This window comes from Calypte anna, chromosome Z (genome assembly GCF_003957555.1).
Source record: "Calypte anna isolate BGI_N300 chromosome Z, bCalAnn1_v1.p, whole genome shotgun sequence".
Taxonomy (NCBI): Eukaryota; Metazoa; Chordata; class Aves; order Apodiformes; family Trochilidae; genus Calypte; species Calypte anna.
Window position 1 is genome coordinate 30,430,958 of NC_044274.1, and position 23,237 is coordinate 30,454,194.

At 36.9% G+C, this 23,237-nt stretch overlaps 1 protein-coding gene across 6 annotated transcripts in view; it reads left to right on the plus strand.

The window, feature by feature from the left end:
• The window catches only part of AUH (AU RNA binding methylglutaconyl-CoA hydratase), a 105,576-nt gene that overhangs the window by 42,796 nt on the left and 39,543 nt on the right, over positions 1-23,237 (plus strand). For all 6 annotated transcript variants that reach the window (XR_003988719.1, XR_003988720.1, XM_030467733.1 and 3 more), the window contains exons 5-6: positions 2,030-2,122; positions 3,077-3,133. Coding sequence is in view for 4 of the 6 variants with exons in the window: in XM_030467733.1 (XP_030323593.1) it covers positions 2,030-2,122; positions 3,077-3,133 (150 nt within the window). In the remaining 2 variants the exon portion in view is untranslated. The remainder of the gene's footprint in view (positions 1-2,029; positions 2,123-3,076; positions 3,134-23,237) is intronic.

Here is a 23,237-nt window from a genome sequence, read left to right on the forward strand (position 1 = left end):
AAAATTACAGACTGCTGTCTGTAATTCTTGAAACCAGATATTTTAAAATTCTTGTTCTATAAGCTTCTTTTCTGTACTTAATAGACTACTTGAATTTCACTATTACTAAATCTAGAAGTTCCTTAATGTAGAGAAAGTAGTCAGCCTTGGAGTACTGCAAAAGTTGTGTAAATAGTGCTCCAGATGCTGTTTGTTTGTCTCTGAGAAATGACGCATACATGCAGACAGCAACTGTTGGAAACAAGGGTTAAAAATGCCTGTATTTTTGTGTTCAGGCAAATTATTTTTCATTTACCTGTGGCAAAGGCAATTTCCTTTTAGAGAAATGCTACCTATATGAGCTTTAAGCAAGATTGTTTGGCAGATTGGTTATGGTGATGAGTTAATGAATTTCAGTCAGCAAGCTGGCCCTGCTATAAATAATTGTCTTTTTTCTTACCATCCCAAGAAAAAAGTAAATAGAGAAAGCAGATTTTACTCCCATCTATTCCTGTCTCCTATGCCTTCTGTGACTGCAAATATAATGGACACCTTGGGCTCTCTTAAATTACTGCAAGTGCTTGATGTTGCAGTAATTAGTAGTCTCTTTTGACACTGGAATTGATTCAGGTAATCACTTTAAATTGTGATCGAAACCAGCAGCCAAGGGATTTTGATTTAAAATATCTGTTTTAATCTTGAATAGCATTGGAAAATTCTTTTTCTTGAAGACACTTGGTTTTTCATTAGTTGTTAATCATAAAAGGAAGTTGATTTGCCTTTCATTTAATTCAGTGTTTTGTTTTGTTACTCACTGAGAAACTACCTGGTTTAATACAGATTTGTGCATGCTGATAATTGATTTTTTAAAAAGAAGTTACCTGAAGTCTGCTTTTCAGAAAGGAAAAATCTTAGCCAGGTAGCACAACTGAATTAAGAACTAACTAGTTCACTAAAGAAAGGAAGTGTCATTTGTATTTGATACATTAAATTACAATTTTTAGTCACACTAGCATTCTAGATTTTTAAAAAGATGGAATATTATAATATACCTCAATTTATGTTTTGGCAGCAGCTTTCTTTTCTTTTTCAATGTCCAACTAAGTCTGAGTTGAACTAGTCACTGTATTCAAGTAGATGAGACTTTAAAACAAAATATATTTTTAACATCTGGAAAAAGAAACTATTACTGCCACGAGCTGGTTTAAAATATCAACGAGCTTTACACCCAAGCATTCAGCTCATTAATTTTTGACTGATTTTGAAACTTTACTGCAAAAATGTGCTACTAATACATTGTTTGATTATAGTTTAAAATTGTTATAGCTTCTGGTAAGTGCTAGGTTAAATATAATTAAATCTGTAATACACAAGCTTACTTCTAAGTAAAAAATAAATTTTCCATCAAACTTGTCTGAGTTTGTGCAAGAAGGGTATTTAAACCTGTTGGAGGTGAAAAGCAGTACTTCAAGCTGAGTGCTTGAATTACTTCCCCATGCCAGATAAATCAAATATAAACCATGCCATGGTCACTCAGGCCTCTTGAGCCCTGGTACCTGTCATGTGTACTGGTATGAAGTCTATCTGTTTATCAAACTTAAAACTTTCTCCAATTTCATTAATCTGTTACCTGCTTCTTTTCAGGAGAAAAGGGGTGATAGTGGTGGCCACACTATGTGTGAGAGACAGAGAGCTTCCAGATATGTTAGAAACACAGCTTATTATGATAAGACATCTGTATTTCAACATACTATTTGTATGTGTGCCTTTTTTTAAGCATTCCTGCTTTATTGCTTGCCTGGTTCTGCTGTGCAGGTTTTTGGAATTTACTTATTGAGATTTTTGTCAAAAGCAAGCAGAAATTAGAGAAAAGGGCTTGCAAACCTATTCACAGGGTGACTAGAGAGGGGGTCAAGGTTTTTTTAGTACTACTCTCTTTTTTGAAACTTTTATCCCAGAGCATGATTGTACTTTGAACAAAATATAATTAAAAGGTGTTTCAGAGATGTTCTTTATACAGGACGATGTTAATTGTTATGTTCTTTTTCAGCTAATCTGCCTGTACCTACTATTGCTGCAATAGATGGAGCTGCATTAGGTGGTGGCCTAGAACTTGCATTGGCCTGTGATATAAGAGTGGCAGGTAGGTCTGAATCCTGTTTACAGAGCATGGGATCATTAGTGTTTCTGATGGCTTGGCTAATACTTGTTTTGGCAAATCTTATAAACTTTTTTTGTGTTTGATGTTGTTTAAAACTGATTATTTTAAAGAGATCTAGCAGAATCCTGTCTAAGTGCTTGCTGATGTTTAATTTCAAACAACTTACCACTAATAACTGAGGTTTTGTTTTTTTTTTTATTACTCTCTTTATTTTATTCTTCTGACCTTCATTTTACCACTGTTGCTGGAATGGTTATGTATGTTGTTTTGGTATTTTAATTACCAATTAAAGTATTCTCATCTTTTGTATCTGAAGTGTTCTGGGTGGAGATCTGATTTTATCTAAACAGCTTGCAAGGAATAAGCTGTAGGTGTTAGTGAGAGTATTATTATGTAAGTAATTAAGCTATTTTAAGAGGTACAACACCATGTGAGAAGAGGAACCTTGATCTATCCAGCTGTCAGAACTATCAAGCCATTTGTTGGGAATGAAATGGAAACATGGTCCTGAACAGTTGCCAGTAACTTAAGGGATATAAAGCTGTTCGTGCTTAGAGAGTATTCTGTTAGCTTAAAGAATTCTTAGTAATAAGATACAAAGTTCTTCCTCATTTTAAGAGTTTAAATAAAACCAGTCTTTTTCTTCTAGTATTTTAAATTTTGCACGGAAGTCTCTGTTACTCACTTTAACTGCTTAATTGCTATAGGAAAATGAGTAAGGTATGGTACTTGCTCCTTGATGGTGGAATTGGATCTTTCACTACTGGCAGAACAGTAGAATCTATTTCAAAGTTTTCACAAACCATTTTTAAAAAAGTGATTTAGTGCTTTTATGAAGGACATGTAATGTATTAACAATCTTGTCATTATTACATATTTTGCAAATTTTTTTTTCTAACAATTATAGTAGCAACTGATTTACATTCTCTTTTTTAGCCTCTTCTGCTAAAATGGGCCTGGTTGAAACAAAGTTAGCAATCATTCCAGGTGCAGGTATGAATGTTTTGCTCTTGGTACCATGGATGACTAAATAACACATGCTCTTGATATTTGATTTTGGATTGTTGTTTATGGATTTCTGCTGATTTATATATTAAGGATCATGGTAAGTTTTAAAGCTTGGCACTTCTATTACTTATCAAAAAATAATAAAAGAATAATTTCTTATTTTTAGGGAATAGCGCTTGTATATTATGTTTTTAATCAAAGTCTTTGTTAACTAAGTCAGTATAGGCTGAGTCTGTAAATGACATTTAACATCTGAAGAAAAAAGTGTTACTGTCCAGAGTTGGTTTAACATTTCAACAAGTTGTACACACAGTGTCCTGATCTGAAAGCTAAATAAATTGCTAAGCAGCAGACTAGGAAAAAAAGGTACACCTAACTATATGTGTAGAAAGATGGCAATTTAAATAGTGACCTACTTTTACATAAGGTCAAGTGCTTTAGGATTCAGATTCTGTTCTCTTGCTCCTTGTAAATTGGTTGTAAAGAGTTTAAAAACTAAAAGTGTAGCTGTGAATAGTTTTTTTTTTTTACCAAAATTTTTGAGCTTTCTGGAGTCAGAAATTTCCTTCCTGTTTAGAAGGTGGGTTGAGTGGTTTTCCGTGTACAATATGAGGAATTAAAATTATGTAACTAATAATGTTTAAGGAGGTCTTTGTGTTATGAAACTTTCTGGTTTTGTTTCATTTTATGGGTAAACTATTATCACTTGAATTATGGTAACTAACTTTCTGGGGAAAGGGCAATAACTTGAAAACAAGTAATCTCTGTGACACATATTTTTGGCCTTCTTTTCTGGAAGTACTGGCAAATTTATGCCCTTTATTTGCCCTCATTTTTGTTCTAATGGGTGGAACCTATTTTGGAAGCACTGTATCCAAGTATAATGGATACCACTGCAGAGAAGACAAGAGGACAGTAAGGACTACAGTAATGGCAGCACTGGTAGGAACTTTGTGTAAGAAACAAATCTCATCCTATCATTAACCTAGAGAAGTTTTGCAGAATTTCATATGCCTTATTATTATGGTTATTGTAAGACTGTGTTGGCAGTCATTACTTCCCATCTCTTTTTCTGTCATCAAAGCTGCTTTTTACTTAAGGAAAATTGAGTTATGATGACTGATCTCCTTTTAGTGATTAAAGATAAAAATGAACATGATTTTAAGTATATATTTCTTTCCAGTTGTGTTGTAATGAAATAATGTGCCTTCAAAATAAGTCCTAGGGAAGAAAAAGACAGAAAATGGTGTTGTTTATCTTTGTTGGAAATTTTCCCCTCTTTGTCCTCCCACTTCACTTTCTCCTGACGAAGTCTGCAAGACAATGTTGGAGACACGCTCTCCAGTTCAAGAAATTCAGGTTAAGTTCTTTGTATATTCTCAGTGTTCAACTTAATAGAGGTTGTCTCATGTTTCATTGTCTTCAATTTATTACTGATGTTTCAGACTTCTAATGTTTTCACTTCTAGTGTTTTCAATACTAGGTAACTGATTTATTATAAGCTTCATTCAGAAATTTCTATTGCTATTAAAAGACTGAGATTTAAAAAATCTTTGATTTTTTCTTATCCTAAAATAATGATCGGGCACATGTTTTCAGTTCCTTGAGAATATGACAGGTTTCTCCATGTTACAATGCCATTTAAACTAAAAACATTTTGTGGAAAGTTTAGTGATGAATTTTTCTGATATTCATACAACTCTTTCCTAGAACTATTTTTTATTTGTGTATTTGAGCTTATCACAACTTTTTCTGTACTTGCACCAATCCTGTGGCAGTGTTTGAGCACTTTGTGTCTCCTGCCATCTGAACTATAACTGATCATGCTTTGTATCTATCAGAAAGTGAAAAAGGAGTGAAGTAATTTTGTGTATGTCATTTAGGTAACAAAGCCACACGTGCCCACTTGAACAAACTTGGTTTCATGGGTTAATGAAGAATTTTCTTCTAGTGCTTAATTAAAGCTGCTGCTCTCAAAGCAGGAGTGGGCAGTGGAGCTGATAAGAGGGCAATAGACATTAAAAGGTCCCAGTAAGTTTCTGCTGCCATCTAGTACATCTGAAACACACTGACAAAATGTGTCATTTCTTCAAAGTAGGTCCCTATAGCACGGCAAATAACTAACATTCCCTCAGCTGCCACAAGTATATGATAGGTGTAAGGATTTTAACTTGGGTGATAATTGAAATGGGTGTTTGAGGCTGTGTGAAAAAATTCTTTATTTTCTGTTTGCTTTTTTAAAATTCACAGCAAGAAAGCTATGTTAGAAGAATGTCACTAGTATTTAATAGTACAAAAATGTGTATTCAGGGCAGGTCACCCATGTGCTTTTGGACCCTGTTGCATGTGATGTTTTATTCCATCCTACTTTGAAATATGGTCATCGAAAAAAACAGTCAGCTTCCATTTAGGGACCAATCACTTTTAATGTAAGTTTCCCGTGTGCGAATAATTTTGCTTTTTAATATGTTTGGAAGTACTCCAGCCTCCTAAAGGCTAAGATTGTGAAGCTCTCAGTTGAATTCTGGTTAACATACCTAACTGAGTTGTTGCTGTTTACTCTGCTGAGGGTCTCACCCAAGAAAGGATGTGTAGTAAAGGTTGTATCTATGGTAGCAAGTGGAGTCTCCTCAGAAAATTCATTCATGGCAGACAGCAGAGCGAGATCAAGTGGGGTGACTGTAATGCCTCCTTTTATACAATAGCTTTGTGCACTGGGGGAATTTTTTCTGGCTTTGGAAGTATAAACCATTTCTCTCCACTATGGCAAAAGCCTTAGCTTGCCATTCTGAGGTAGAAAAGGTAGACTTTTTTTCCATTTTTTTTTCTCTTCAGTATATCCCATTGTCTTGTAAGGAAGTCAAGATGCAGAGAACTAGAGAAAGTAACTACAGGTTAGTGATTTTAAAATCTCCTAGAATTTTATTAAAAGTAGGTGGACAGAGGAAGGGAAATTTTTACTGCCCACAGATAAGAAATTTCAGCACTAACTAACCTGTTCTTCGGAAATGAAAAAATGGGCCCAGGATGGAGATGTGGGTGTCATAGCTGTGGAAAATGTTTGCCAGAATAATCCTGTAACTGGACAGCAGTGAGTTCATATGAGACAAGATTTCATGGCAAGCCAGATTTTCTCAGGGCTGAAGGAGGTGCTTCTTATCACTCAGAGTGGCTTTTCTCAGAGCTGCTCATTGCTAAAAGACATTGATTTTTTTTCTGTCTTAGTTAAAAAACTGTTTTAAAAACTTATTTTCTGTGTAGCACTGTAGTCTGTACAGAATTCAGCGTAATGTAGAAAAGTCTTTTTTATACAAAAATCGTGTTCCTTCTTTTTGTCATTTCCGTGACTATAGCAAAAATAGGGCAAACCTCTTTCATTAATTGAATATAATCTCTGGTGGCTCTCCACTTGCAAAGGAAGTGTTTCACAGTGGGAAGTTTCTCCTTAGATGAAAATTGTCTTTTGGAACATTTGTATCTAAAGTCTTTTGGGTTTCTGCTTTGTAAATTTCAGAGCTCTCCTTCTCACTATTTCTGTAGCTTGTCTCTGGACTTTCACAGTGGATGTCACACTGGGCCTGCAATTGATAGGTATTGCCTTGCTAGCAGATCTGCTTTTATTCATTAGTTTCTTATACCACTCAGTAAGAGATCTGTTATGAGAAGATAAAAATGTTTTTAAATAATATACAGAAACTGTCTCACACTGTTAATACTGTCAGATGTGATTGGTTGGACAAGGGAAAACATTCTGTGATAATAACAAGTAGGAAAGAAAGGTGTATAAATAAAAATAATAAGGGGTTTCTTTGTTCAATTTTTTTTTCCATGGAAGAAAAGAAGTCCATTAAATCTTTAAAAAAGTTATTTTAAATAAGTTATATCTTCTTTTTACATCTTAAAGTTCTTTTGAAACCTTTTTTCCAAAGGTGAAACTGAAGCTTTATTAGATAGCGGCTGGAATGTTTATTGTGTTTCAGAAATATAGCAAGGAAGAGGTTTAATGGTAGCATTTCTTTGTTCTCCTCTTTCCAATTCTGTAACAGTCTTGTTTTCACTGTTTTGAATGAATTTTAATAAAAACATTACTCCAAAATTAATCCTTAAAACCTGAGCAACGTTATCGGTTATTTCCCTCTTTCTCATAGGCATGCAAGTATGGTTACTTTCATCAGCTTGGAAGTTTTGTGAGATAGATGGATTGCTTATTTCTTTTAAAGGCACACAGAAAAATGAAAAAATTTAATTTTTTTTGTTTCTTAAATCACATAGGTTTAAGCCTTTTTCAGTTGCTTTTTCACTGAGTATGGGTTGTACTATCACATTTGCATATATTGTAGACCATTTCTGTGCCATTGGTAAGTAAGGAGTGAAGCTTTGAAAAGGAAAGAAAGCAAACCTGAGCTCTGCTTTTGTAATTAAACTTTCTCACTATATATGTAAAAGAATGTGACACTGGATAGAAACTACAGTTGAGGCAGACTGTTAACAGTACGAATGGAATTCACACTAGGTTTCATGGTATAAGTGCAGAGTAGGATATATTCACTTGGGGTACCCAAGTGAAAAAGACTTAGAATAAACTAAATGGAGAAAAGGATGATCTAAAAAGCTGCTAGGTAAAGAGTCTTCATTTTCCCAGAGACCTAAATTTAAACGTAATCTACATCCACACTTAAAATAAATCAGCTAAGTGAACTTTGGACTAAAGGATTTACTATAGTTCACAAATGCTTTGATGAAGTTATTTACCCCTTGCACAAAGTTTGTAATTAATTTTAAAAGCTGTATGAAGCTTAGTGTACCTTATGCAAGGCTGCTCTTTTTCACTTTGTGAAAGACTACCCTTTTCATCCTAAAAATATCTTGAAACCAGCACCTAGCATCTTTCTGAAGCTCTCTTGTCTACTTGAAATCATGGTAAAAATTTCCAACTGCAGACTTTGGTGTAAAGATTTTTATATTATTTTCTTTCACCTTCTCATTTTTATGTTAATGGGAAAAAACAAAAAAACCAAACCAAACAAACAAAAAAAAGGAAACTTAGGAAAACTAAGTAATAATAACTGATGTTTCAGGGTAAAGCTGAAGCATGAGGAAAACAAAAGTGTTCTGGATATGGAAATACAGTTGGATAACATTTAATTTTAAAAATTTTTTTTCTGAAAGTTTTGTCATTTTTTAATTAAAAACTTTAATTTTACTTTAATTAAACTCACTGTCTACTAACTTGTCTTACATCTTGTGGTTCACTAGGAGCTAAAATAAGAATACTGATCTTCATATTTCTGAGCTCAGCTTCTTCCATAGTCAGCATCTCTGAATTCTGAGGTTCTCAGCCTTCTTGCGTGATAACCTCTCTATGTCCCTGTATTGAGGAATCATAGAATAATCTGGGGAGGGACCTTTAAAGGTCATCTAGTCCAACCCCCCTGCAGTAAGCAGGGATGCCCTCAACTAGATCAGGTTACTTAGAGCCTTGTCAAGCCTCACCTTGAATATCTCCGGGGATGCCACCTCAGCTACCTCCCTGTATTCTGTTTCCAGCAGACATCTGGTAAACTGCAGTGTCCCACTAGATCAGGGGCTAGACCTAGCTCTTCAAGCTGCTTATAGATTATCTTGTCTGCTTGTCATCCTAGTTGGGTGGTTTTAAACAGACTCCAAACAGGGTATCTGCCTACTTGGCCTTCCCCCTGAGTCTTACCCATAAGCACTCAACTGTATTGTCATAATCACTGAGCTTTAGGCAGTCATGGTTGGATGCAGAGATCATAGAGGTCTTTTTCAGCCGTGGCAATTCTGTGATTCTGTCATCTCCTCTATGATCTTGCCTGGCACAGAGGTGAGACTGAATAACCTGAAGTTCTCTGGGTCTTCCTTTTTTTCTCTTTTTGAAAATGGGAGTTACGTTTCCTCTTTTCCAGTCAGTGGGAACTTCTCGAGATGGCCACGATTTTTCAAAAGTGATGGAAAGTGGTTTTGCAGCTTCATTGACCAGTTCTTCCAGGAGCTGCAGATGGATCTCCTCAGGTCGCAGGGACTTTTACACTTTCAGGTTCTTTAGATGGGTCTTGAACCTGCTCTTATGGTACTGTGGGTGAATCTGCCTTCTTGCAGTCCCTGCCTTTGCCTTCTGCAACCTGGGTGATGTGGCTAGAGAGTTTTTGATAATCTGTAACCATTTATTGTATCCCTCCAGTGAGTCATCCTACCATGTACCCTTGATGGCAACTGTATAATAGTTTTCCGGTTCCATTGTTAATCACAGTGGCTTCCAGCTCCTTTTTATTGCCTATGCTGCGTACACTGGTGTAGTTTCACTTCACTTCAGCTGGATCTACTATTGATCTTTCTGCCTTTCTGAGGGGAGAAACTCATTCCTACCTGACCATTCTCAGGCACTTCTGTGGTTTCTAACCCATCAATAGCTCTTGTGTCTTTCCTGCTGCATGGATCTTCATCTCTTGCCTCCACTGAGACAGCAGACTGAAGGACCTCAGTAGCACACTGCTTCCTCTATGCTCTACCCCTATTAAGCCTCAATTCATTCCCTTCCCCTTTCAAATGTAGTTTAAAGCCCATCAATGACCTTGCTAACTCCTGTTAAAAAAATTCCTTCCCTCCTTTGAGACAGGTGGCCGGAATGCCTGCTGTCATGTAGAAGGGACCCATAGTCCAAAAATTGAAATCTTGCTGGTGACACCAGGCTTGAAGCCAGGTAATGATTTGCTGGCTCCTCCCATTTCCTCCCTCATAATTCCCTGTAATAGGAGGAATAGAAGACAACACTACTGTGCTCCTGATACCTTAAGCATTTGCCCCAAGGCCCTGAAGACTTTCGTTGAGTAATTTCATTGCTGCCTACCTGAGAAATCATGAATAATAATCTGAGGGCTGTATGTCCTACCACCATCAGTAAACACTTTTTTCCTGAAATCTAATTAAAATCTACCCTCTTTCATGTTGAAACCATTCCCCCTCATCCTTTATGCCCTTGTAAAAAGTCCATTTCCAGCTTTCCTGTAGGCCTCCTGTGGGGGCTGGAAAGCTGTTATAAGGTCTCCCCAGAACCTTTTCTTTTCCAGGCTGAACAGGCTCAACTCTCTTAGCCTATCTTCATAGGAGGGGGGGTTCCAACTCTCTGACTGTCTCTCTCCTCTGGAACCACCTGGAGTACTTTGTCCAGTTCTCTGGCCCTCAAAACTAGAAGGACATGGAGTTGTTGGATTGAGTCCAGAGAATGGGCACAAAGATTATCAGAAGGCTGTAGATGAACTATTGTCCTTACTGTTTGGTGCTGCTTGGAGAACCTTACCTGTTACTGAAAGGCACTAGGGAAGATAGGGTAGTAACAGAATAGATGCACCTTCCATGCTGGGCAGGAACTTGTAGCTATTTCCTCCTATTCCTCAAGTCACAGTTTTCAGCCTGGCAGAGGATAGTGAATCCTTCATAATATGTGTCTTGCCTTCCTGTCTGACCTGTCTTAAGGAAGGCAGGGTGCTATCGCAGTAGCTGATCTCAGTCTTGCAGTCCCTGGTAATTCCTTAGCCTACTTACTGCCTCCCAGAATGCTGTCACTACAAAGAGTAGTTCCTCTATGTAGATGTATCTCCCAGTGAATGCTCACTGCTGCCGTCCTGTACTGGTATTACAGCAGGACACAGACCCTGCAGCTTGACACCCCAGTGGCAATGTGATCCAGTGGAGCTCTGTTGGGAAGCTGCCTCAGTTGTGGTGCAGAGTGAAGAGAGGTTATGGCTTTACGTGGCTGGGTGGACACAGTCACTCCCTGTACTTCAGGGAGTGCTTCAGCGGTGCTTCAACACCCACCTTGCACAAACTGTTGTGTGAAATACCATGTGAGCTGCTGTGCCACAGCCTTTCTGATGCACCGCGCTTTGCCCCCCCCATTAGCTGTACCCCTTGTTGCTGATGTTCCAGAAGGGCATTTCTTAGGTGGGTGTTGCAGAGTTGCAGTTTAGTTATTGGCATGTGGTCTTGCTTTAGTGGTCAGTGCAAACCAATAACCAGAGGACAGATTTGCTTTCTGTTATCCCCCTCCTTTCCAAGGGAAGATAAAAAGGGAATAGAGAAGAGAGACTTAAAGGTTGGAAATCTGAACTGGAATGGATTTACTGGTCAGTAACAGTAACACATGGGATGAGAAAAAAATTCACAGGTGTATACAAGCATATACAAATCCCAATCTCAGTGGTTGCAGGGAACCTTGTGTTGGAGCTGTAAAATTAGCCTGGCTCATTCAAACCGTAACACTTGTGTTAGAAGGGTAACTTGAGTATGTAGGGACTGCTGGCTGAAATTAATGCATTACATTACTTATGTCATGTTCAAGTCTGGCTTATAAAATAATGTTGTGGGGCTTTTAGCTGTTGAGGAATAGTTTTCTTACAGTTTTTCAGTTTAACTTCTGTGCTTTGTTTGGTTCAAAAATGGAAAGCATTTTAGAGGAAGCAGCAGGCCTTAAAAGGAGAAGACAAAGTATCTTCTGCTGTGTATGGTTATTTAGATTCCCCCCTTAAATATGTCTCCATCTCAATATAGATGTTATTGGGGATGAAGAACTGAGTGGGTTGCTGAAGTACCAGCTGGAGCGTATACATGGGGGCTAGTATAGACGCAACAGTGCTTGGTAAGTTCCTAAAAATTATATTGGTAGCTGTTGAGCTCATCCACACTCAGTGTTTCTTTTGAAGAGAAGCCAAGGAATTTTTAATCAAGGAAGATTACTGAGCAGATTACTGTGTGCTGGATATTTAAAAGTAGATTTACTTTTATTAGTAAAAACTCTTTATTTAAGCCTGAAGTGTTATTTTTCACTGAAAATGCAAAAGCTGTTTTGATATAAAACAGTATTAAATTATTGTGAGTGAGAGAGATAATGAGATGGAAAGAAGGTAATATTTATTCTGTTTAATTGGAACGTTCTGTAGGAATGTCAGCGTGAGTAATACAAGTGCACTGTATTTTTAAACTTCAGTGGACCTGACTCTGGCATTTTTGGGGTGTTGAGGGTTTTCAGTGACCTGTTAGATCACAGAATACCTTATTGAAAGAAAAATCTCTATGGAATGTTTTTGTGTAAAGTTATTTGGTAATCTGCTCTCATAGGACCAATTGCTAGTCTTTTACCACTAATAAAATTAGGTCACTAGTTTTTGGCACTAATCCAAGTTGTGAGATTTATCTGGTGTTCAGGCACACTGTCTAGAAATAGCGATGCAATATCAGCAAAGCCACTTTTCATTTCATGAACATAATTTCCAGTGCCCTGGAATTAATTTGTTCACTGACCTGTTAACAACTGCAATCCGTCACTGGCTTACAAGAGGCAGAGGAAGCGTCTGGAAGTAGTCATGGTCACTACATAGTCACAGCTACTAGGTGATTAGTTACATTACTTTTGTTCAGTGTAACATGATTTTGGTTTTGATAGGTAGGAGAGTCTGTTTATAAAACCAAACCAGCAATTTGATCAAAAGTAAAATACTTGTCATTAGTAAATATTGGAGAGATATAACTGATATGAAGTGGTTGTTTTTTATATTATATTGTAATATATCTGAGACACTTTCTGGTTATCTTTGGAAAAATATGTAAATTTAGCACGTGCTGTTGATACATAGTTGTTTGAAAAAGCACATTATGGTATTACTGCTGTATTTGTTAAATAAAATAAAAGCTATTAATTCAAATTTACTGACATCCTGGTTTATTCTCTCACACACCCAACTCCAGTGTCTTCATTAAAGTCAGGACTGTCCTTTGCCACAGACAAGGCAGCCAGTCACTCAAGGCAGTAGATTGCATTAGGTAGTAAAATAGCTGTTAATTCTTTTCCTACTTAGACTGTGCCAGAGCCCTGGAGAGTCAAGCTTGCTGTTGTCATTGAGGGAGAAGGGCTCAGTGGTCAGAAAACAGTTCTTAATCTGTGGTCTGACAGCTGGCTGTTCCTAACAGCGCTGCTGCTGTTTTCCATGTTTCTGAGCTCTAAGTGATTCCTTCCCTATTAGGCATCCTAGCTATTATCCTTTTACCTTAGTTTAGATCTGAATGTTCATTCTCTTCTGCATTCATCCTTCCCCATGGTACAAGCTGCACAGTGTCCTTGCCCTTAATCCACTGTCTAGAGAAACTAAATTTTGCCTGTAGCCAGTCCTAAGCTGGCTCTGATTAAAGTATCAGGCAGCATCACTGCATGTATTAAGCCTACTCTTGGGTATATATAGCAAAAGATTTCTCTAGGTATGTGCAAAATTGATCTTTAGGCACCAATTAAAGCTTGGTAAGGAGAAAGTGTTTTATTGTTTTCGTGGTTTGGGGTTTTTTTGTGGGGACATAATGTAATACACTTAAGGAGCTTCTGAGTTAAGGCATTTCAAGTGATGTTAGAGATAGGAAAATTCTGATGTAACTCTCAGCAGAGCTCAGTGCTGATTTACTGCTGCTGCCATTGCATTTGCAGAGAGAATTGCCACTTTTTTGGGCCTCAGGTTTCATGAACAAAAGTGTTTTTCTTGAAGCTTTAGCTTCAGAAGACAACTTGTGGTCTGGATGTCCATGACCGAGCAATTGTAGTTTCAGAAAACATGAATAACATATTCCTTCATAGTGGTTCAGAAAGTCAGTGCAAGTGAATGGCTACATTTATTTCCAACCTGATTTTCTGGGAATCTTGCTTAAATGTTTTCCAGAGGTTGAGCCCAGAACACAAATAGAAGTCCTTTTAGTGGTAACTTGTAGGTTGAAAATGAACGTTTTTTTTAATTCCAGCTTTATGCAGCGTGGTTGAACCTTCAGAGGGGTAAGACACTATTTTGGGGTGAAGTTGCAATACTCATTGAAATACCACCTTGCATCTCTTTGTTAAATTCACTTCCAAGGCTTGTAGTTTTTTGTGGTTTTTTGGGTTTTTTTTCAATTTGTTGTTATTAGGGTAGGAAAGTGCATTTTTATAATTAAAAAGAAGGCAAAATAGGACAGAAAAGGGCAGCTTTCTCACTGAATCTTGCTAAAACAACCGTTTTCTTGTGGAGGTTTGTTTAAAGTAGCTATTGCATACTCCTCTGTTCAATGTTATTTATCTTATCAGGTTGCTGACTATAGTATTCTCCTGTATGGAACAAGAAGAGGTCTGACTGATTTCTTTAGTATCTACTCTTTCAGTGTACAGAAAGCAAGCAAATATTGATGACTTGGCCTGTCGAATCTTTTGATGTCTCCTTTGCTTTCACATTCTTTTGGGTGACAGTAAATTAAACAGTTCTCTGTTCACTACATCTGCTGACTGTCCCCAAACTCTTTGTAATAAAAAAGACAATAAAAACAAAGTAAATTCCTGGCGAGTAATTTTCTACTGTTTGATAAAACAGAAAACCAAACCCAGGGATGAACAATGTAGAATGTTCTGATCTACTCCATTGCATAGTAGAAGAGCACACTTTGTTCTTTGTGCTAGGCAAAACAAATGAAAATTATTTGGATATGTCTTCCAGTGTTTCAGACGAATGAGCATTTTTTCTTTAAAACATACTATTAAGATCCTTTTAGTTCTATTAATGTCTAACTTTCTTGCTAGGCAATCACATTAATATTTTATGCTGTTCTTACATTGTTTCATTGTAAGGATATGGTGTGATCATAATTCAGATATTTTTTTTTAGGGGGGTGGTTTTTTTGTCCCATCTTGATATTTAAGCATGAAAAAGAAATGTGTTAAATGATTGGTGACTTTCTAAGCTTGTAGTTGTTTTGGAACATTGACATGTTTGGAAAATCTCTCAGCCTGAATAACTAGTTCACTTGTATTCTGGGGAGCATAAAGTAGAGTAGTTTAATCATATAAATATTAATGTGAATGTTGTTCTTGAACATTTCAGTGTTCTAGTGTTTCACTGTTTTTTTATCATGACTGTGGCGGGTTTGTTTCATTTTTCTGAGGTTAACATCTGCATTATTGACTGTTTCAATTTCTGTGACCTTCTGCCAAAGGTCTGCACACGCCAAGACCATAAGCTAAGTGCAGTTTTCCAGTTTTCCTCACTGTGACTAAGTCATTTTTCCGACTCTCTTTTTACTGTGGAAAGGTCTTTGGAAACTGTCTCTCTTGGTGTGCTCTTTCCTCGTAAAGGATCAGTAGGTGGTACTTCTGCCTGCAGAGCTGGAATAAAAGTAGATGTTGTAGAATGTAGATGAACGAAAACCAATGAAAAATCTTGTGTTTATAGCTTTGAACATTTTATGTCTGGAGTTTTCACTGTATACGGTAGGACTTCATTTTTATAAACTTGACCTCCCAGATCATAAAGCCATCCTCGGGTGTGTTAATCTCAAGTGAAGCCAAATTGCAGTGAATTAACAAGTCTGCTAAACAAAAAGAAAAATTGAAACATCTGTCATATATTCTGGGATATATGAATGAGGGGGATGCTAGGTGGGTTATTAGCTGAGTGAGGTGAGAAATGTTTGTGACAAATTCGTTTTACAGTACAGACTTCCCCACTGCTTTTCTTGTAGTGGAAGCCTCAGTGTAACAATAAATGTGAGGAAAGCTGCTGTCTTCTTAGGAAAGATCAGTGAATGGATCTTTATCTAGAAGGCTGGTATTTTCTGTACCTTTTTTATTGCATTCTTCCTGGAAGAGTCTTAAACTGCTAGTACACCTGGATTCAAACATAGGGAAGCCTAAATTCCAGCTTCAACCTATATAGTGTCTGAACTGGTAAGACAGTTCTGATTTCAGACATCCAGGCACTAGATATTCATTTTAGTTGTTGAAACAAAACCATATACTAGCCCAAGGACACAAGTGTTTTTGAGCTGTCTTATCTTGAAGCAGGAGCCAACCTTTCTAGAACAGTTGTTAGAAGGTTGTACTTCCAAGCAGAAGACAGCAAGTGGGATTTAGTTCCCTACGCATGGTGTTCTGTCTCTGGTTACTTCTGTGTTCTGTCAGTGCAGGAGTTGTAGATACACTGTGATGTGCCCGAATGCTTTTGGTACCCAAGTCTACTAAGCTGAATCCCATACATAATGTCAGTGTTACACAGTTACAAGCGCAGTTTTTAAGGGCAGTTTTTTGTGAGGCACATAGAGCATAGTACAAGTTACTGTTCTAAGGTTCTTTCCAATTGAACTGTCTGTTTTTTTGTTTGGAGTTTTTGTTTTGAACCAGCAATTTTATTTTCTTTTGTTTTTTTTCCATTTGGAAGGAACTGGTGATTTGCAATGATGCACGTGTCATTTGTGCTGGTAACAAACTCATGCAGATGTAACAGCTGTGAACAAATACAAGAAATTTAATATGTGGCCATTTGTTTAGGCTGTACTAAAACTTCACTGATTATCCTAACATTATGAAACCCTATAATGCGACTGAATTATATTGTGGTGCAGTGTAGCTCTGTGCATAATAACTGTCATAAATATGGTGAAAAAATCTGAGAGAAGAAAGTGCACTTCCAAAATGGAATGTATTCCTTTGTATGGTATTAGGCGGCAATTTCAATTGAATTTTGATTATAAAAGATCAGAATAACTATTTTATAAGTTGTAAGTCATAAAATCAGAATAAGTGTTTTGTTTTTTGTTGTTTAAACTTTGCTGTCTAATTCAGTCTTCATTTTACACAAAATTAAGCAAGTCAAAAGATAAAAGTTGATACAGAATTGACTGCTTTCATTATGGAAGAGAAATGTAATAATTTGAAGGCTAAATGTTTTTTGCTATAATAATTCTTCCTGAAATGTAGCTGCTGGCCATTAATCTTTTATTGAATTTCCAGAAGTTTGGTGCTAGATTCTTGTAGCTTGTATGTTAAATTTCTTTGAACTGAGAGAATTAGGAGGCAGTTGCAAATTGTATGTATCTAACTGGGTGGACACCTGAGCCCAGAGGTTGTGAAAAGGGTTGAATCCACAAGCAGTGTTCCCCAAGGCTGAGTATTTGAGCCGTCTTATTAATAATATCTTTTCCAATGAGCTGAATGAAGGGATTGAGTACACCCCCAGTAATTTTGTAGACTTCACCAAGTAGGGAGGGAATGTTGATTTACCTGAGTGTAGGAAGGCTTTACATCAGGACCTTGACAGTCTGGATCAGTAGGCTGAGGCAAATTTTATGAGATTTAACAAAGCAAAGCGTCAGGTCCTGTACTTGGGTCAAAACAACTCCATGAAACTCTACAGGCTTCTCTACAGGAGAAGAGCGGCTCAAAAGCTGCCCAGAGGAAAAAGAGCTGAGGGTGTTGGTTGACAGCCAACTGAACATGAGGCAGCAGTGTGTTCAGGTGGCCAAGAGGGCCAATATCATCCTGGCTTTTATCAGAAATAGCCTGGCCACAGGACTGGAGGGGTGACTGTTCCCCTTTACTGGGCACTGATGAGGCCAAACCTGGATTTCAGTCCTGGGCTTGTCTGAGCACGTCCAAATAAGAGCAACAAAGCAGCAAGGAAGCACAAATCCTGGGAGGAGTGGCTGAGAGAATTGACATGTTTAGTCTAAAGAGGAGGCTGAGGGGAGACCTTATGATAAATAGAGATGAAGCATTTAACATTGGAAGTACAAAAATCACAGTTCATGCAGCATAAGAAGCAACTATTATTGTCCCTAGTTGTTGTTTATATGGGAAACAGTAAGCCCCTGTGGATTAAGAAGCACTTATTTGTAGTCTTGGAAGTGTTGAAGGTCCAAATAGTGGGAAAGGTTAACATGTTACCTGCTCATTGCACATCTCCATTTTAAAATGAGTTAAAATCCAAGTAAATTGTTTCAATTTTCTGTAAAATATGTGTCCTAATATAAAACAGTGCAACATATTGTAGCTACAGATTAAGCTCTTGAATTCCCTGCAATACCTATGTAATGTCTCTAGGCAAGATTGTTTTCATTTGTTCCTGTGAGATGACTTTACTTGGCATTTACTTTGGCATATACTATAAGTTTATCTGTACAGTACCTTTCTCTTTGGAAATCTAAATTCTGTTTAGTCTGCAAAGGCAACATTTGCTGTTCCCCACTACTCCCAGAGAAGCGATAACTATATACAATAGAACCATGATAATAATAAAATTTCTTTTATGTTTCCTTCTTAAAAAAACACCCCAGCAATGCCCACCGCATCCCACCCACCCCCTCCGAAAAACAAAAACTAAATCCTTAAACAGACAAAAACTTCACACCTCAAAAATATCTCCACCTGGGAAAATATGTATTTGTTTAAAAACAAGAGAAAGAAATAAACAAATGAAAAATAAAGAAATGAAGAAATAAAAAGGAAGGAGGGAAGGGAGGAAAAGGAGAGAAGGAAGGAAGGGAAGGGAAGGAGGGAAGGGAGAAAGGGAGGGAGGGAGGAAGGGAGAGAGGGAGGGAGCAGTAAAGACTGAGGCAAATAATTTCTTTGTTTGGAGATTCAGGAGAGAAAATGAAGCCTTTATTCATTTTGTGTATTCTTATAAATGGTATGGTGTACCTGGTGCAGTTTTCTTTGTTCTCTGAAGCAGCTTTTGACAGAGGTAAGGTTCTGCATTGGCTGAACAGAGAGAACTGAAGTCCATCCAGAATGCCTAAATAAACACATGTGGAAGAAAGCTGCAACAAGTGTCAAATTTTCATTGCTTAAAGGAATTCTGTTCTCTTATTATATGCACATAGTCCAATTCTGTCAGGAACAGTGTTGCTGTTAGGGAGTTACATAAACAATAAGTTTGGAGAAGGTGCATCTGTGAAATCATGGATATATAATTTCTTTGGTTATGTGGGGTTTTCTCATAGATAAAAATGAGTATGTTTTTTTATAATAAGCATTTCTAGTACTCATCTAGTATCTTTATGCTATTAAAATTAATGAAAGTGTAAATTAACCTCACAGAAAATCTAGTGCATAGCTCAATGATAGCAAAGTTTTAGAAAAATGTTATATTTTTTGAAGATTAGATGATAGAATTAGTTACAGAACAAGTGTAGAGTTTTGTTGATTGACTCTGACAGAGGCCTGGCAGTTTCCTCTGCTGTGTACATGGTCCTTATAACATTAATTTTACTTTCTGGTACTTTCACCAGCAGGTCCAGGGAGGTGATTCTTTCCCTGTACTCAGCACTGGTTAGGCCACACCTCGAGTACTGTGTCCAGTTCTGGGCCCCTCAGTTTAAGAAGGATGTAGAGGTCCTGGAACAGGTCCAAAGGAGGGCAACCAGGCTGGTGAAGGGACTCGAGCACAGGCCCTATGAGGAGAGGCTGAGAGAGCTGGGGCTGTTCAGCCTGAAGAAGAGGAGGCTCAGGGGAGACCTCATTGCTGTCTACAACTACCTGAAAGGAGGGTGTAGCCAGGTGGGAACTGGACTCTTTTCACAGACGACCATCAACAAGACAAGAGGACACAGTCTTAAGTTGTGCCAGGGGAGGTTTAGGTTAGATATTAGAAAGAATTTCTTCACGGGGCGGGTGATTAGGCTATGGAATGGACTGCCCGGTGAGGTGGTAGATTCTCCGTCCCTGGAGACATTTAAAAAAAGACTGGATGTGGCACTCAGTGCCATGGTCTAGCAACTGCTCCGGTGGGTCAAGGGTTGGACTAGATGATCTCTGAGGTCCCTTCTAACCCGGCTAATTCTATGATTCTATGAAATAGGTATACACAATATCTTTGAGGGATTTCAACCATGAGAATTCAGATTTAACAAAGTATAGTGACACATTATTTTAAAATAATTACAGATTATGAAAAGTTGAGTTGTACTGTTAAAGAATTTGAAAATTTGGTTTGCATAAAAAAGTGTTATGAATTTATTTTTAATCCTCAGATATGTGTGAAGCATAGTATGAGTAGTGGTATTTTTGCCTATTTGGCATGTATAACTCCAAACTAATCTGCACTACTGTATAAGTGGGATATTGGGACATAAATTATATTCAGTGGAGCTCATTGACTTCTCAGTGTCTGATTGAAGTAAATTACATCAATCACTGGGGTGGCAATGTAGAAATATGGAAGTGGTGTAATAGTAGTAATCATTTCCATAATGAAATAGCTTTAAGAATGTGTGTAGGAGGAAAATGTTTTCCCAGAACTAACTACATTTGAATATCATTTCATCTAAATAGAATGCAGCTCGATATGACTGATATTTGCATTTTTAGTACTAATGAAAATTCTTTGTCAGAAGTTGCTTGCGATTCTGTCTTTTGATAAGTCTTATTTCTGTACACAAAAAATTAAATTAATATCCCTTTTCTGTTTTTCATTATTTCCTATGATGAATCAAATGTTTTCACTATTTATTTGTCAGTTCTTTTCAGGGTCAGTCTGGCAGTCTGGCATTTATGTTTATGTCAACTTCTGCTAAGATTTACTAAGCTCTTTTACTGTTGAAAAGGGCTGGTTTGCAAATTTCTTTGCCTCTTAATCAAGTATGTGGCTTATTCACTATAATAACTAAGTCAAAAGCACAACTTTAAAACATATGTCTTTTAAATACAAATCAGAATTAAGCAAGGTACTCATTACTACAAAATAATTTTCTTAAGGTGTTAGGAAGATTTTGTTTTAATGCTTGATTGTATTTATTGTATTAAAGACTTATTTTTGTATTAAATAATCTGAATTACAGCTGAATTAAAACTGAATTACAAACATCTGTAATTAAGTAATTTGATGTTTTATAATGTGTGGCAAAGGAAAATCCAGATGGATTCAATAACGCATCACATTGTCTTCTGTATACCTTTTGTGGGGAAATCAGATGTTGAGTATTAAACTAGATGGAGTAATGTGGTGTTGTTGCAAAGGCTATGTTATAATGCTCTGCCATCATACATATAGTGCAACAGTATAAGAGCAAAAAGTGCTAAAGCAGCATAAAAATGTGATTAGTTACCATGCTGGGATATCACTCCGAGTACTTTTAATTTTGTGTGTATACGGTTATTAATGCAGAATAAAGAGTGGTAGGAAAGATCAGGAAAAAACCCCATCATGTATCAAGCATTAGAAGATTAAGGATAAACTGTTACTATAATACAAATAATTAAGAATTAGAATAAATCTGAGAGAAATTATATATATTAAAATATAAGCTTTTTGTTCTGTTATACACAGCACAGCATTAGTCACCCATGCCATGCATAAGAAGCCAGACTATATTATCAGAAACCATACACACACAAATATGAAGCAGTGATTGTGAAAGTAACCTCTCTTCTTTTGAGTTTGGTGTCTTCATGCAGGATCCAGTCATTCTGTCTTTGTTCCACTGTGGGGGTTACACAAAGCAGTGAGCAATCTTTAGTTTACAATGGGATGGCTTGTTCATTTTGAACACCTGACACTGCTCAGGATGACTAGAAGCTTTTTATGAAAGGTGGAGTAGGGTAGAAATAGGCAAATCGGTTTTGTTGTGCAGAATGAAATGCAGAATTTAACCAGAAATGCAGAAAGAAATTTCTGTATGGCTTTGAAATGGTTGAATTAATAAATCATCTGTGACATGACAATGTATTGTACCAATATAATTCATCAAAATAGCACATCTTTTAGGAATCTATCTCAACACTTAAGTATAGAAACAAGGTGGTAATTTCAGGACTTCTCTTTAGATTTCTACTAAATACCCTTTGTGTGAGAGCCCTCCTTATATCCTAACAGGCATCTCTATGTCAAGACTTCTGGCCAGTTGTGGATTTTTCTCATACTTTGATCCTTCTGTTATGGAGGAGTTCACATTGAATAGTTTCTTGGACACTTAGAAAATGTCTATTATATGAATCACAATGTCTCAGTGGAAAAAAAAGTGATTGAACTGTGGTCCACATCAACGTTTTGTTACTTTAGAGTCATATGAATCAGTGTATGGCTATTGTATTATTCATACCACGGAGCCAGTGCAGTAAATTGGGCTGTTACATGTCGGAAAAAACTTGTGTATTGCACCGCAGTGATGTAATGGAAAGAAGCCTGATAATTTGTGATTTAAAGGTCATTAACTCACTTCAATTTTAAATGTGATTTTCAAAAACAAAACAGGGAAAAAACACCACCGCAAACTCAGTTTGTTTCTGTGTCCTACTTTCCTAATTTATCTTTGTGGTATGTAGAAAAGTGATTTAAAGGAAGTTTTGATTTTAATAAAGATACTGTCTTCTGATAACTGCAGAGGTAACAGATAAGAACTAAGTAACTGAGAGGGCTTGCTGAAGTTTCGTGCCTATGCTGACCAACAAACGTGTGAAAGCTACTCTCATACACTGTAATCTAAACTCACTGGAATCTTCCAGCAGGACCAGCAAAGACTGTCACTGGCAGTCCCAATATATTCAAGGTGGAGAAAGAGTGACATTTCTTCAATAGTCTTTGCTTCTGATCTTTGTGACAAACATCTGATTTGATTGATACTGCAAATGAAGCTGAGTCGGGGTACACTGTGGAAATAACAAGGTTTTAAACTGGCAAGGGAATTGTAGGGCTCATGTAGGAAATAACCCTACACTTGACTAAGTGCATCTTGAATTGTGGATCTCTTGTATTTGATTTCCACTGGTTTAGATGATGGTACAAATCATTTCATGGCCTCCCTGTTTTTCTCTTAAGTGATTCCCTTAAACCATAGATGAAGCTGTTTTTAGAATTGTTTTGTTTCTGACATGATCTTAGGTTCACAGTTTTATAGGTTGGTCTTGTTTACTCCATATTGAAACAAGAAAATGTTACATCATGTAATTTTTTTTAATTAAAAAAAAATTGTTATTGAATCTGAAATAGGCCAAATGAGTTTGTTAATTCTTTCATCTCCCAAAGTCCACACAGTCTTAAAAATCCTTGATGGCTGATTGGACCACGGTCAAGTTTAATATCTGGCCAAAGTCTAAAAGTTCAAATTTAAGCTTGGAAGTACAAGGGCGAATAGAGCCTATAGTTTTCCATATATGTGGTTCTCTAGCTCACAAGTGGGTCTTATTTGAGCAAGTGAGGCTTTAGAACAGGGCAAATACATTTAAACTATACCTCACTTTTTTTTTAGTTTTCCAGTCTCTGGTTTTTTGATCAGTGGTTTTCTTATCTTACACATTTTT